At 43.1% G+C, this 14,493-nt stretch overlaps 1 protein-coding gene across 1 annotated transcript; it reads right to left on the reverse strand.

Annotated features, from left to right (window-relative positions):
• Window positions 1-10,296: 10,296 nt before the first annotated feature.
• Window positions 10,297-14,062, reverse strand: LOC147443766 (uncharacterized). The gene has a single exon (XM_086527724.1). It carries the CDS (start codon window positions 11,906-11,908, stop codon window positions 10,682-10,684), a length of 1,227 nt encoding a protein of 408 aa, XP_086383850.1. The 5' UTR covers window positions 11,909-14,062; the 3' UTR covers window positions 10,297-10,681.
• Window positions 14,063-14,493: the final 431 nt, after the last annotated feature.

Raw genomic sequence — 14,493 nt, forward strand, 5'->3', positions numbered from 1 at the left:
TGCAATAAACGTGACTGCAATGTGACAACCGGGGAGGGAGTAGGAAGCACGAGAAGGAGAGAAGTGAGCACCATTAGCTCACACTGTGTATTTCATTATCCAAAAACTTAATAATAAACTTTACAAAGTTGGCTTTTATACCTTAGTCAAGGTCTAAAATGTGTAATGTCTACCGTCCAAGACCTTTGAGGCTCCACACTTATTGTATCTGCAACCTTGGTACACTAAGTGACCTATGATTTACATCTTGGAACTCTTATTGAGCCCATAACACGTTACAATTATCACAATGGTTAAATAAATCGGGACCATACAAGGCCATTTTGGAAAAATGTGAAAAGTGTGTAACTCCAATCTTTATTGCTTCTTTGTATGCATCCTCGATGTGCATTCATAAGGCTTTGATCTTTAGCAGCTCTTGTTAACTGACGTCGGCTCGGTTAACAGCATCACTTGCAAGGAATTGCTTCATGATGAAAACTTGTAGAGTTTTTCATGTCTTTGGGGCTTCGCCGTTGCCACAAAGGCTAGCCCACCATTGACGAGCCGATTGTTGGAAGTGCATAGCTACATGGCATAGCTTGGAGGACTCTGTGAAGCCCTCGTCTCTCCAAAGGCCGCATCAAATTGTTGGATGAAGGCCAATACTTTGTCGGTAGCACCAAAGATGCCATCGTAGGTGAGAAAAGAGATACTCTTTCCTCCCTCTTTGAACTTCTTTAGCTTTTGTGACCTTCACCATGTAGGGTAAGATTTGCAATGTCCTTCCCTCTTGTATTCCCTAGGAGAATAGCCATAGCTTTCATGGATAGAGGAGGAAGGTGAAGAAGAAGGAGAAGAGGGTGACTTCTTTCTTGCCCTTTTCTTCCTTTGTTTCCTCTCTTCCCTTTTGAAGTGAAGAGGAGGACTATGCGTTAACCGTTTCCTCTTGGAAGGAGTTGGTGATCGTTTAGTCCGCCTTCTTCATGGAGCTACATATTCGGAGGAATTTAGGGATTCATTACTTTCTTGATCTTTGGATTCCTCCTCTCGTATGTGAGAGAGTCTTCTTTTGGGGGTCTCATCAAGAGGCCCCCTAAGTTCTCTCTCCTCTTGGAGAGGAAAGGACACCCCATAAGCACGAAGTTGTAACTTCGGCTTGCAAAGCGGGGTTGCCGATAGCTTGTTGCAACATAGTGACAAGATAATTAACAGACATGGGGGCATCATCATTAGCACCTTCATGTGCAAAATCAAAGTTATCAATGTTCATTCTACTCTCTTGGTTATTGTCAGCCGTGTTAATTAAACTTATGTGTTTACTTAGTGTATGCTTTCGCAATCCAAAACCTTAGTTGCTACTCCTCTTAGCCTTTGAAAATAGGCACTTAAGTATCTACACCCATGGCTCAAATTGGTTAATTATAGAGAGTAGTGGAGTGAGTCTAACATAGTGAAGTTGCCGAGGGATAGCTCCTTTTGGACTTCTTATGGCTCAATAATGGTAAAACCATAGGCAAGTTTAAAAAGACTCCATTATTAAGACCAAAGCTCCCCAGGTGTGCACCGTATCCCACATAGTGGGCTCAGCAAAACCGATAATAGATCCCAGTCCCACTTACCCTAATATAATTAAAAAAATCAACCATTAATAGTCTACTTAAGGACCTCTCTTCTTAAGCAAGAAAAGAGAAACCAAATGCTCTGATACCAATGTAATGGAAATGGCCTATGAACTTTGAGAGTAGCAGAATTAGGAAATTAGATGAAGTACTTTTGTGAGATTACTTTGTGAGCATAGCGGGTGAACTTAATTGATGGTAGCAACATAAACATGGTACTTAGTTAACTTGGCATGAACAATACTTTTGCAAGAGAGAGAGTTTAGAGAACGTGACAATAGTTGAGGACCGGATTCATATGGAGCCGGTCCCCCCTCCAATAGGCATTTGTATTATAGTTTCTCCCATCAAGAGAGACTTGGTAAAATACAATCTTTGTGTTCCTTGTGACCTAGGTGATGCAATGAAGATGGAAAGCTTCATGCATCACAAGCATAACATAAACTTTGTAGAAAGCATTAACTATCCCAAGCCTCAGTCCCAAGGCCTCAAACACGTTCGAAGGTGGAGAGAGCTAGCGGGGAATGAGGGTAGGGAAGAGGAAGAGGAAACATTCCATAGCAGAAAGAAATAGTTCCTCACTTATCATCACTCTTCTTGCTAGCATACATAATAACATAGTAATGACGATGGCAAGCTTAAGCATTGAAGCGTGGCTCTTGGTTGGATTCGCATTCCATAGCCAAGAATGTTGGTGTAGGCTCTCACTTCTCACAATCTTGGAGAAGGAGGTGGAGTTCCTCTACTTTCACCAAGTGAGAATTATCCACAAAAAGAGTGTGTGTGTGGTGTATACTCCCCATCACCCCCCTTGCTTGCTTGGGGTGAGCTCTAGCCTTTCCACATGCTTCAAGCTCATTGGACTCCTCTCCCCCTAGCCAATCTCATGTAGCATGTATTCAAGTACATGGGTAGTCTTTGGACAAGTGCCCTCCTTACCCGGGGTGCCCTTTGGGTGAGTGGGAGGTTAAGTCAAAGATTCCCCTAACTTTGGGACTTTCTCCCTCCTTTGTAGGGTCTCTTTTTGACTCAAGCACCTTACCCCCATGCATGGGAAGCTTCTCAAGCACCTTCCTTATTAAGTTTGTAGGGTCTCTTTTTTACTCAATTACCTTACCCCCCATGCATGAGAAGCTTCTCAAGCACCTTCCTCATTAAGTATGACAAGCACCTCAAGTACCTTAGTCATCAAGCATGACAAGCACCTTAGTCATCAAGCACGACAAGCACCTCAAGCACCTTAGTCACACGACAAGCACCTCAAGCTTAGGTCGGGTTCCCACCTCAAGCTCAGCCCTAGCTTGCTTTAGGTCAAAGGGCTTTTAACACTAACTATTGGAGGTATTTAATGAAGCTAACCCTAAGGTGTTTTAAGCTCCATTAGATGCACATTGCCCTTTGATAGACTACCTCCTTTTGGACCCGTACTGAGATGTAACCATCTCTCCTCTTGGTCCCCTGTTGAGATAGGTCTAGAAGCACATGTCTCTAGTTTAACTCTTGTTCCGGTTTATTCTCCCACATTAAATGATCAGTTTAATATGAGAAAATCATTTGGGTTAGCTAGATATCAGTTTTTATGACACCAATGAAGAGGTTCTTCCACGTCTCAAGCAACCTCGGGACTTTGAGGTGATTATTTCCAATTCTTTTCTGGAATATAAGAAGCTTCATGGTAAAATAAGTAAAGATAAAAACTTCCTTAACCACCTCAATGATTTAATTTTAATCAAAGAGCACCTAATAGCTTATGTATGAAGCCACCCAAGCTATCTCTAGAGGATACACAAGCTCAAGCCCTCCTCAATGCTAAGTTTCCTCACTTACCATAAGATATCAATTAGATTGCACAAAAGATCTTGTACAAGCACAAACCCTCCTCATAAATGATTTGCAAATCTACCTCAATGGCTATCATGATTTAGTAGAAGAACGGCTCAACGATCTTCTTCTTAAGCTCCTCCAAGTCTCTATCCCCTTAGTCTCCAAACATGCTTGAGGCCTCAAGCTAGAACAATGGAAAACCTCATCCCTCCAAAGATTCCTCTTGGATATTCAAACCCATGTTGTAAATGCACATCTCACTATCACAAAAGAGGATGTAGCTAAACTTGCCCGCAAGAAGGCCATCAACAACATTGAAGAAGAATTGCTCTCACTCCCTAAGGAGCAAACCATCAAAGAACTTGTAGAATAAGATGCCACAGAAAAATTCCATTCAATACCTCCCAAGTTTTAGGTCTCCCCTTCCACCTCCCCACCTAAGCCGGTCTTGACTCCCTCTAAAAAATTCACCCACCCCCATTCTAAAAAAACCTTTTCTACCTCCAAGAACTTTTTTCCCTCCCTTTAAACACCATTAGTCCCATCCCCAACCCTCCTTCATAACCTCCAATAAACAATCTCTTCAACTTGCTTACAAACCCTCCCTTGAAAAGGCCTTTCCTTTATCTAAAAACCTAAGTTTGCTCCTTCCCCCAGCACCCCCCGTCTATCCTTTATACCCTCTTAAAACCCTCAATCCTACACCCATCTCCCTTGGTTCCTCCTCTTCTATTTCACCACAACAAATCCTCAACCACCCTTATGTGCACCCACACAATAAGGATCACTCCCATAATTTACCACCTACCACAAGACAAACCACTCGACAAAAGACAAAGGAAGGAGGGATTAGGGTTTAGCCACCCATACACTTGGATACACCTCTACTTCTCAAAACCCCCCTTCTCCCATATATATGATTTCAAAAGCCACTCTCGAGCCCCCACTCCACAAAGGAAGAACAAGAAGAAAGTTGTGGCTTCCACTCACTAATCCACAAGGAAACAAACTCTTACTCTTTGGCAAATATCAAGTTTCAACCTTGGAGCACGATATCTCTAACTTCAAAATCCACAACTTGGCGCCTCAAGCTCAAGCTCTCTCTCTCTCTCTCTCTCTCTCTCTCTCTCTCTCTCTCTCCCCGAAAGGGGATGTTTGGCCTTAGGCTTAAAATACATCCCTCCCCTTCTAAACAATTCCCCTCTCTTACTCATCAACTCACACTACAATTTATCAAGAAATTTCAACCTTAAGTTCTTCTTCAAAGACCTTAAACCTTCCTCCCCCTCTCCTTAAAAAGGAGAGGGGAAGGAAACCAACCCCCTTTGGAAGCCACCATTAATAAATCCCTATCTTAACCAAATTTTGTCCACTAATCGGAATAACTTTAACTTCATTTTAAATGCTTGCAATTTTCCCATTTCAAAGTGACCCCATTTTGTCATCAAAGCTTTATCTAACCTCTCCTTGGACCCTTCATTAATCATAAAACCCGCCAACAAAAAATTTGGTGTAGTTATCTTACCATTAGATTGGTATGAGAAAGATGCACTCTCACATCTCAATGACCGCTCCACCTATGAGCCGTGCCTTAACGTTCCTTTTGCCTTCTTAGCTTCCCTTCTTTCCTCTATCACCCTCCACTACTCCGCTCTCCCCTCTATTGAACGCAACTTTATCCTCTCCCCACTTTTAAAAAACCCTAAACCTTGTCCTATCTACTTCTTCCCTAAACTTCATAAACCGTCGATAGTCTCTTGACCTATATGTTCCTATAAAGGTTACCTCTTTGAGAAAGATTCTATTTGGCCCCATTTGGAACTCTATCCAATTCTCCTTTGCCAAAAGAAACACCTACAAAGCTCCCTCACCCTAATCCACTACTTGGAAAAACTTCCCCTTCACCTAACACCCTCCTCTTTACTTTTGACATAGAAGCCCTATACCTTAGCATCCCAATTATTCAAGGCCTCACCACTCTCAAATCTACCATCTTTAACTTTTTTGACCCTCACAAATCCCATTTTGTCCTCTCTCTTGCCTCCCTTATAATCTTATCTCATCATTACATCACTTTTAAAGGAAAATTTTGGAAAAAAACCAAGGGCAGTGCCATGGGCTCAAACTTTGCCATGGTTTCTCTGTCACTTGGAAGCCTCTTGCCCCCTTTTACTCAACCCTAACCTCCTCTATTTCAAGCGTTATGTGGATGTTGCTTTTGCACTATGGAAGAGATCCCTCAATACCCTTACCCATTTCTTAAACTCTTACGGTGAACCTCTTTAAGAGCACATTAAAATTTCTAGTACTATCTCCCATACCCGGTTCACTTTATCTAGCCTCTTTGCTATCAAAACCCTTGAATGCCTACAAATACATCCCTTGGATCTCATGGCACCCTATGCAACAAAAGGTTGCCTTCATCATCACAGAGCTCAATAGGTATATTATTTGGGAATCCGCTTTGAAGGGATACCTCTACCTCCACAACCTCTTCTACTTTTGCCTTTGGGATAAGGGCTACCCGGCTAGCTTCCTCCCAAATGTTTTTAACAAGGTCTCTTACCTCAACCGCACTTCACTCCTCCTACCCTCACACAAAATAACAAGACATCCACCCACTGTGCTCAAAATTCCCTTTACACCCACCACTAGAAAAATGCTACCCTTCCAATGTATTAGCAATCCCATTTCTAAATCTTTCCAACTCGATGCCAACCTTTCCCAACTCCCTAGATGTACCATATGTTGGACCTCTGGGCCCAATATCCACAGCCCTCTGGTACATAGCTTGCACCACCCCTTGATACTAACTTTTTACACCACTAGTCTTCTTTTTGCGCCTTCCACACCACCCCAACCCCCCTTGTCTACTGAATTTTTTTCTTTTAAACTTTTAGTTTATTGGTTTTCCATTGCACCTTACCCTATACAACTCAAATTTTTTGGAGACGCTTGAACCCCATGCATCCCTCCCCTAAGTATTACCTTTGGACTCTTTTTATGCCTGCACCTTCATGTTTTTTACTTTTTACCACTTTAAAATCTACGTACTGTTCTTCTCACTTGAAGTTCATGACCCTTTGCTTTAGCGGAATTTCTCGGAGAATTTTGTAATATCTTCAATATTCAGAGATCGAGAAGCCGCAATGTGCCAATCGAATTTGCATGCATCAGTGGTGCTACTTATTTACATGAAGAGCTGAAACAAGAGGGCACCGTGGGCACCTTCCCTTGGAAATCAAAAGTCCAACCCCTAAAATAGAGGTTCGGCTGGCCACCATGAGAAACTTGCTTCAAAAAAAAAAAATAAAAAAAATATGGCCATGGCGTTGATCTGACTGCGCCGCAGGCAAGGGAAGAGGTAGAAGGCGCTACAGGGCCTAGTTCATGAACATGCAGAGTCGTGAATCTATCCTTCCTGTAGCGCGATTCAAAAGAGCCCAAACCTGCGTGATTTCAGCCAGGTGTGATCCGCGCCCTAAGCTCCGATACCCATGCAAGCTACAACGCTCCCTCGTCTTGGCAGGGGCTGCTTCTTGCGTGTGTTCGTCACCATAGGATCTTCGGCTTCTCGTGGCCAATTGTAGCATGCAATTGCATGCTAAGAACTCCATGACCCTCTTCTGCATCATGAAAGCACGCCCTTCTCTTTTCCTCCTTCTTCAAGGAGAGAGAGAGAGAGAGAGAGAGAGAGAGAGAGAGAGAGAGAGAGAGATGCACAAAGCCATGCAAAGCCATCTTCCCCCCTCCTGCATAGCTCTCCTCCCTTGGCTCTGATACCAGTGAAAGGGCATGGGGATTGAACATGATAATCTCCACTCAGCCATGCCCTATATAGGCCGTTGGCCTGCTAAATATAGGGACCCCCTTGACTGCGCGCCTGGCCCTTGGCCGTGACTGATCCTACCCTTGTTTTGACATCCAAAGGCCAATTATGACATATTTCTTTCAGAGCGACACCCCTTAGCAAGACCACAAGACACATTGCTCTTCAACACATGACTTTGTTAGAGAGAGCTATAGAAATTAGTAGATCACGACGCATCGTCGTCCTCACAGAACATGTCAATGATTTATGTACCATCGACACATCCAAGCCATTATTGAGAGGCATAGAAAAGTCCCTACAATGCTCCTTACAAAGGAGGAGATTGATGCCCATGATGCACACGCCCATGAGAGAGTTCATGTGATGGTGCCCCTACTAGATCACGCTTTGGGTGGTTTTCTATCAATCATTCACATTTTTGCATTTGATACATTATCTTTTGTATTGGATCCCTTGATACATATGATGATGATGTGGTCGTTTTGTCGCTAGGCCCATTTGCGATTGTTAATAACCATTTCAATTTTAGTTTTAATCTCTCTCTCTCTCTCTCTCTCTCTCTCTCTCTTATTTGTCAAAGTTTGGATAGGGAAATTTATAGAGGTTGGTATATATGCAACCCCTTGCCTCTATTGTCTTACACATTCAGTTATTCATTGCCAAAGTTGATTGGTTCAAGAGACTCTCTCTCTCTCTCTCTCTCTCTCTCTCTCTCTGGTTTTTGTGCTTCCACGTTGTCGACTTTGACATGGTATCAGAGCCGTGTCGTTGAAGAACCTTGGTGGAGGTTGAGTTCCATCTTGAGAAGAGGAGCCCGTGAGGAGTCTTCCTCTCCCTTGTTGCTGGTGTCCAAACCTCCCCCCCCCCCCCCCCCCCCCCCCCCCCCCCCCCCCCCCCCCCCGCCCCCCTCCTCCTCCTTGTTAACTCCTCCTATGTTGCAAAACGCTACCCACAAGGACCCCCTCGGCCATCGCAAGTGTTTGCAGTCAACCCCCCTTGGGCAGCACTAGAGACTTCCCCCCGTCTCCATTTGAGAATGGTGCCCCTGCAGTGTTGTGCGACGACAAGGTTAGAAAACGGCCTTTGCAACCCCTAGCGGCGCGGTTGCTTTTTCCCACGCTCACGTTTTGAAACGCCGACGTCGGTGCGCTAGTACCTAGCGCCCCTTCATCATCCAACATTTTAAAATGTTGGCCCTGGCGGCGCTACTTGACAAGGGTGACTAGAATCCATCCTTGTTTAGCAATGACAAGCGGCCACCACTCCCCAACCTAGCATTTTGAAACGCCGTAAGCAGGTAGTGCTGCATGAGATTTGTCAGCTCAGAGGGTTAACATCACCCACCTTGGAGATAAAGAGAGTGCAAGCCAAAGTTTTTGAACCAGGTCAAAAGCACCTTTTTGCCGAGCATCTTGGGAGAACTCAAAGAGTGGAGCCCACTTCTTGTGGAGCTCTTTGTGCAAAGGGCTTGGAAGGGAGAAGTGAAGAGGGGAGCGAAAGAAAGAAACATCCGACTTTGCAAAGCCGTAGTGGACGTGGCTTGGGGATTTGAACGGCTTGGAGATTTTGTGGCTTGGATCGTGCGACCATCTCTTGGAGTGCGAGAACGTTTCCCAGATTTCTAGATCTTGCAGCTTCACTATGCCCCCCCCCCTCTTGGAGATTTTGTGGCTTGGTTCGTGCGGCCATCTCTTGGAGTGCGAGAACGTTTCCCAGATTTTTAGATCTTGCAGCTTCACTATACCCCCCTTGCTCGAGCGCCAACGACAAATTGAATGATAATAACTACGCTCATTGGAATATGATTATGCGACTCAGTTCTCACGGAAAGTTTATGGGATTATTGTTGACGGCTTGGAGCTCTGACACACGACTCCAAACGAGGATTCGAACAATAGGTACACCCATCTTCAAGATGACAAATATCGATTGGGATGCGGCTAATGCAAAGGCAATGCCGGCCATTGCGGAATCTCTTACAAAGGACATTTCTCCAACCATTTAGACTTTGAAGACTACCAACAATATGTGGTTCACGCTCATTGGAATGTTTGATCGGGATTCCCTTCTTAATTAGTTGTTTGCCATCTAGTTTCCACGAGGAAGTTCCATGCAATCATTTCTTTTGAGGCTAAAGTTATTCATGATCAACTATCTGCTATGAAAAGTGCAATGGCAAGTTCTCAATTAGCTGTTTTGGTTCTCACAAAGAGTATGAAACAGTCTAGGACACTTCGACTACAAATCACGAAGGAAAAGCTGGAATTTGATGATCTTAGCTCTTTTTTTTATTGAGGAGGAAGCCGTGTTGATAACTCAAGGCAAAATTCAGAAAGGTGCAGAAGCACTTGCTGCTTCAGATTCCGGAAAGAAAACCAAGAACCATTGCTACAATTGTTCAAAGCGTGGTCATTTGGCTAATAATTGCAGATCCACAAGCAAAGACAGAGATTCTACAAAGACAAATGTAAAAGCAAGCATCATGAAGAAAGCAGTGATAGTGACTTAGGGAAGGACATCAAAGTGGCTACTAGCAAGGACTCTTGCCTTCTAGTCACATGGAGACGAGTACCGCCACCAACTTCATTTAGAGAGAGGAATGTACTGAGGTTGGTATATATACAACCCCTTGCCTCCATTATATTACACATTCAGTTATTCAATGCCAAGGTTGACTGGTTCAGGAGACTCTCTCTCTCTCTCTCTCTCTCTCTCTCTCTCTCTCTCTCTCTCTCGTTCTCTCTGCCATTTCATACACTGTACCTAGCAATAAAGCCCTCTCAAGTCCTTGTGAAGGCCCAAAACAGATGACAAGTACCTTAATGTATTTGCTACTTTTCTGATTAACCTTCAAAAAGCATTTTAGCAAGTGGTATGCTTTCCGGCTGTTGCATGACTCAAAATCCAACCCTTGGTGTAGTATTCCCATCATCCTAAATTACCACTTACATTCAAGCTATGGCCATATAAACAGCTCGTATGAACAAAAAGTCATGACTACATAAAGACATCATCAAACTTGAGTAACTTCAGAGACGTTTATTTGCGATATGAACAAGAACTTGAAATGGCGGATCCTACTATAACCTGTTAGGCTTGTTGTCTACTTACCATATGACAAGAATATTGTATAGCTGAGACACATACACAATTTCCTCTAATTCTTCATCAAGCCACTGTCAACCCCTATAACATGTACAAGAAGGCGCAAGATACACCTAGATAACATTTGATAGGCATCAAAAAATTCAAATCAATCTCCAAGTCTAATTGCTCAATTCAACAATTCATTGCCTACAAGATTACAACCAAAACATAGATCTCTTCACGACACAGAGTGGCGCCTTCCAAAAAATAGCTAATTGTTACCCACTATTAGCCAAAAAAATATGTAATCTGCCATATGGAATTTTCTCCCCCGCTACTATATAACTTTGTCCTTTTGAGCTATAGAGTACCATGGGGACGTTCTCGGGATTAGGCTGACATGAAGGTGTAACCAGTGAACAAACCCGTCTATATGTCGAGTCTTCCAACTTTTATCTGTCGGAGGAGGTAGAGTAGGTAACACCTTCTCGACGTAGAATTGCACAAACTCAACATTGTCCACAGAAGTTGCTACATTCATATCAAAATCAGCCGAACCTCCACTCTGCACAGCAATGAAATGACCAGGGACATCTAACAAACACACCGCTGCTCCTGAGCTACCACGAAGAATGGAGCAAGATGTTCCGATGCAAACTTTGTTCGTCGATACGACATTACCTACAGAACACACCTTTGTACCCGTACGAGCAAAGCCGAATGTAGCTACTAGTTCATCATAGACCCTCTTCTTTACAGGAGCAACAGCCTCTTCCTTGAGAATTGGATCACGCTCGACTTTTGAAACACTCATGTTCTTCGCATAAGCAATCCTTTGGAATTGTTGTTGAATGTCACCCACCATCAGTGGCAAATATTGTGGCCAGATTTCTGAAGTAACGTCGTCTCCGATATGTGTGATTAACTCTTTCTTGGCTTGTTTTAAAAAGCCATCCACTGCAGGAAATGAAATCATAGCCACCTCGCTACGATAGCCAGATTGAAGTGTAGGAGAACAGGGAAGTAAGAAAGACTGTAACCCATTATCTACACTAAATGCGCCAACATCGGCACCATCGACATACAAGCCACTCCTATCTTTCTTACCACTCCGTCTCTCAGATATTACTTGAAGAGAAACCCCGAACGTCTCAGCTCTCTCGAGATTACGAGTCAACACCATATTCTCACTATCCCAAGCTTGAATTTCAGAAATCTCTTTTTTGCATAGAACATGTCTAGCAGTAAGGATTATGCTCGGTGAAACACCAAACCCCGTGCCACAAATGGTGTGTTCTCCTTTGGGATCTGCGTACCTGACCAATAGACGAATGGTTGAGTGGATTGCATCGTGCATAAGATCTGGCTGCGCCTTCAGACGAGCGGAGGGACTATTTCGGATTGGCACAAAAGAAGCAGGAATGGCTACAGAAGCTCTGCATCCTCTACGTCCCTTTGAGTACTGGACAAGGCCAAATACTTTAGAAAAAGGTGTGTCTCTGATAGTTCGAACGCCTGCTACGGTGTCAGAAGACCACTCTGCATCTTCATCGACTGATCGCATGTAATCATCATCATCATGTGGCAAGTCTGCTGAATCAATGTCCCAACAAACACCATCATCATCTTCACCATCTCTGCGAGTTTTGGATGAAGAGATATCTGCTCTCCTTAGGGTTGCGTGATCTTGTGATCGGACATAATCATCATCATCATTTGGCAAGTCTACTGCATCAATGCCCCGACAAACACGGCCATCATCGAAAGACTTGTGATATGCGAAGAACGTCGCTGCGTTTTATATTGTATTATAAAAGCAGCTTTTTGCATATGAGAGTATGCATTATTTACTTACTTGGTAAGCCAAAGGCACCGCTTCAATGGCCAGAAAAGAGGCCGTGAAAAGCTTAATGAAAAGCAGTAACAAGGAAAAAAAAACGCCGCGCCGTCGATTGCAAGTTGATGATAGCAGTGTCGCAGGTTGGGAACGTTCCCCTCACCGCGGTTGTGGAACGTTCCCCTCACGCTATTCCTGCCTTGAGATTCAAGTCGCAGAGAGTCTCCTACAATATGGCGCTCCTGGCAGCACTGAAGCCGCTGGCTTGATTACTTGAGGATAACCATCATAAGCTTTGGTGTGATCGATCCTCCTAAACTTTTCTGCCCTCATGTCCATACTGCTGTTAATATATTGCCATCTGAGTGCAAAACCAATTTCAACGTCAAGAGAAATTGTACAGATTTTATCTACTCTCGAAGGCATTTTGCAACCTCAAGATTCAGAAATTATTTTATTTAGTTACACACTCAATATATCATATATGTTGGGTGCCAAGCGTCCTCTTCTGGAAATACATTCTTCATGATGCTGCATCTTATCTCGGGTTTCTTGTAGAGACGAGTGAGCTTTCTTTGCATCTCTTATTGGCTTAGCATATAAGATCCATTACATCGGCAAAAATTCAAGGAGGGTTGTTTGGACAGAGGGGTTGGCTGACGTGCTGTGGATTCGAGGGCCACCAGGGCTTGAGAAGGAGAGTTGGCCGCATTGGGTGATGGCATCGACACTAGACATATGGAATTTGGTTGTATGGTAAAAAGGGCTAGATTTCTCGCAGGCTTCATGCAGCCCCCTCAATTGCATCATTAACAGAACTACTAGCTAGTACCACTGTTGTCGTAAGCATTTGACTTTTGCATCTTTTGGACGGATCACACCTTAAGAGACTTCAAGTTGCATTTTTTGACTAGAGATATTAGCTTCTATTGGATGGCTGTTGCGTCCCCTATACGCGAAAAGTGGTTATTGGAGGCCCAAAATTGATGAATCTTTAGAGTTGTTTTTCGCTCATTACTGCTCAAAGCACAAGACTCACGGAAGTTCAAAAGCAGATACTCAATATAGAAAACAAATCTATTGCTCTTGAAAATGAGATCGTTGTCAAAGGAATCAATAGATCTTTTACAGTTGTTGGTGACGAGCTTGAGTATACCATCTCCATGGCAAGAAGACATAATTGCTGAACGAAGCAGCTTACAATACACACACACACACACACACACACACACACACACACACACACACACACACACACACACACACACACGTACACACACAGAGAGAAGGTAATACTGATCAAAGGACATAGAACATAAAGTTACATCTGTGTGTTTTGTGTATGGCAGGGAGGACATATATTCACAACACTACAAGATCCAATTGCACAAGCGCGACTCCAGCTCATCAACACTGCAAGGTTCGCTATCTGTATCCAATTTTCCACGCGCATGTGTTTGCTTGGTGCAACACATAAATGCTACGGGGCAGGGCACGTCTTCCGTTTCTTATAATTTTTTGGAGAGACCACAGTGCCAACTCTCCACCATACTTTTGTATGGCACCTTTGCATGATGTGCACTATACTTTGCAATTTCAGATTATGACGTTTCATTGCAAGACGATATGTTTAACTATTCACATTTCTTTTTTGTAGCTCAACTCAAAAATTGGCCTGTAGATTGGACAATCGAAAAGAAGCAGTACAACATTGCAGGCCAGTAAAACACCTCATTTATTATTGGTGCTCATTCATGCTTTATCTATTCGTTTGTTTTAGAAACTTTCTTTGCGTTGGTTTATTTAAATCTCGTTTTCAAGACTATATACTTGATGTCAATCAACATCTGCACATGTTAGTTACACATGCAACTCTTTACATGTGGGTGCTAGCCAATGCATGTGGTATATCACAGTAGTGAATTTACCTTGTGCATCTTTACTTTAGCTCTAATAATTGATACCATACTAGGTGTCGAAATAATTGATGTCATACTAATGTCGAAATAATTGATTTCATACTATATATGTTCTCGTTTCTCTCGTACTAGGTGTCAATATGAAGTTCTAAGACCTAGAAGATTGTAGTCCAAGTGTCAATAAGTTAGGGAGAAATCTGCAACCAAATTGAAACTAGCTTATTGTCCATATTTTAGGTCATGGTTTAAAATTACTGCATTGTATAAAGATTGGAGCATGCAATCTAATATCTTTTCTCACAATCTAGAAATATGTCCCTCATGCACGGTGGCATACCTCACATATATAGCAATAAACGAGGTCGGCATACAAATGAAATAGACACTCCTACT

The sequence above is a fragment of the Adiantum capillus-veneris genome, chromosome 13 (genome assembly GCF_014529385.1).
Source record: "Adiantum capillus-veneris isolate H3 chromosome 13, ASM1452938v2, whole genome shotgun sequence".
Classification (NCBI taxonomy): Eukaryota; Viridiplantae; Streptophyta; class Polypodiopsida; order Polypodiales; family Pteridaceae; genus Adiantum; species Adiantum capillus-veneris.

Excerpts from the sequence above, each read along its gene's own strand:
- LOC147443766 (XM_086527724.1), bottom strand. The coding sequence starts at position 11,908 with ATGCGATCAGTCGATGAAGATGCAGAGTGGTCTTCTGACACCGTAGCA.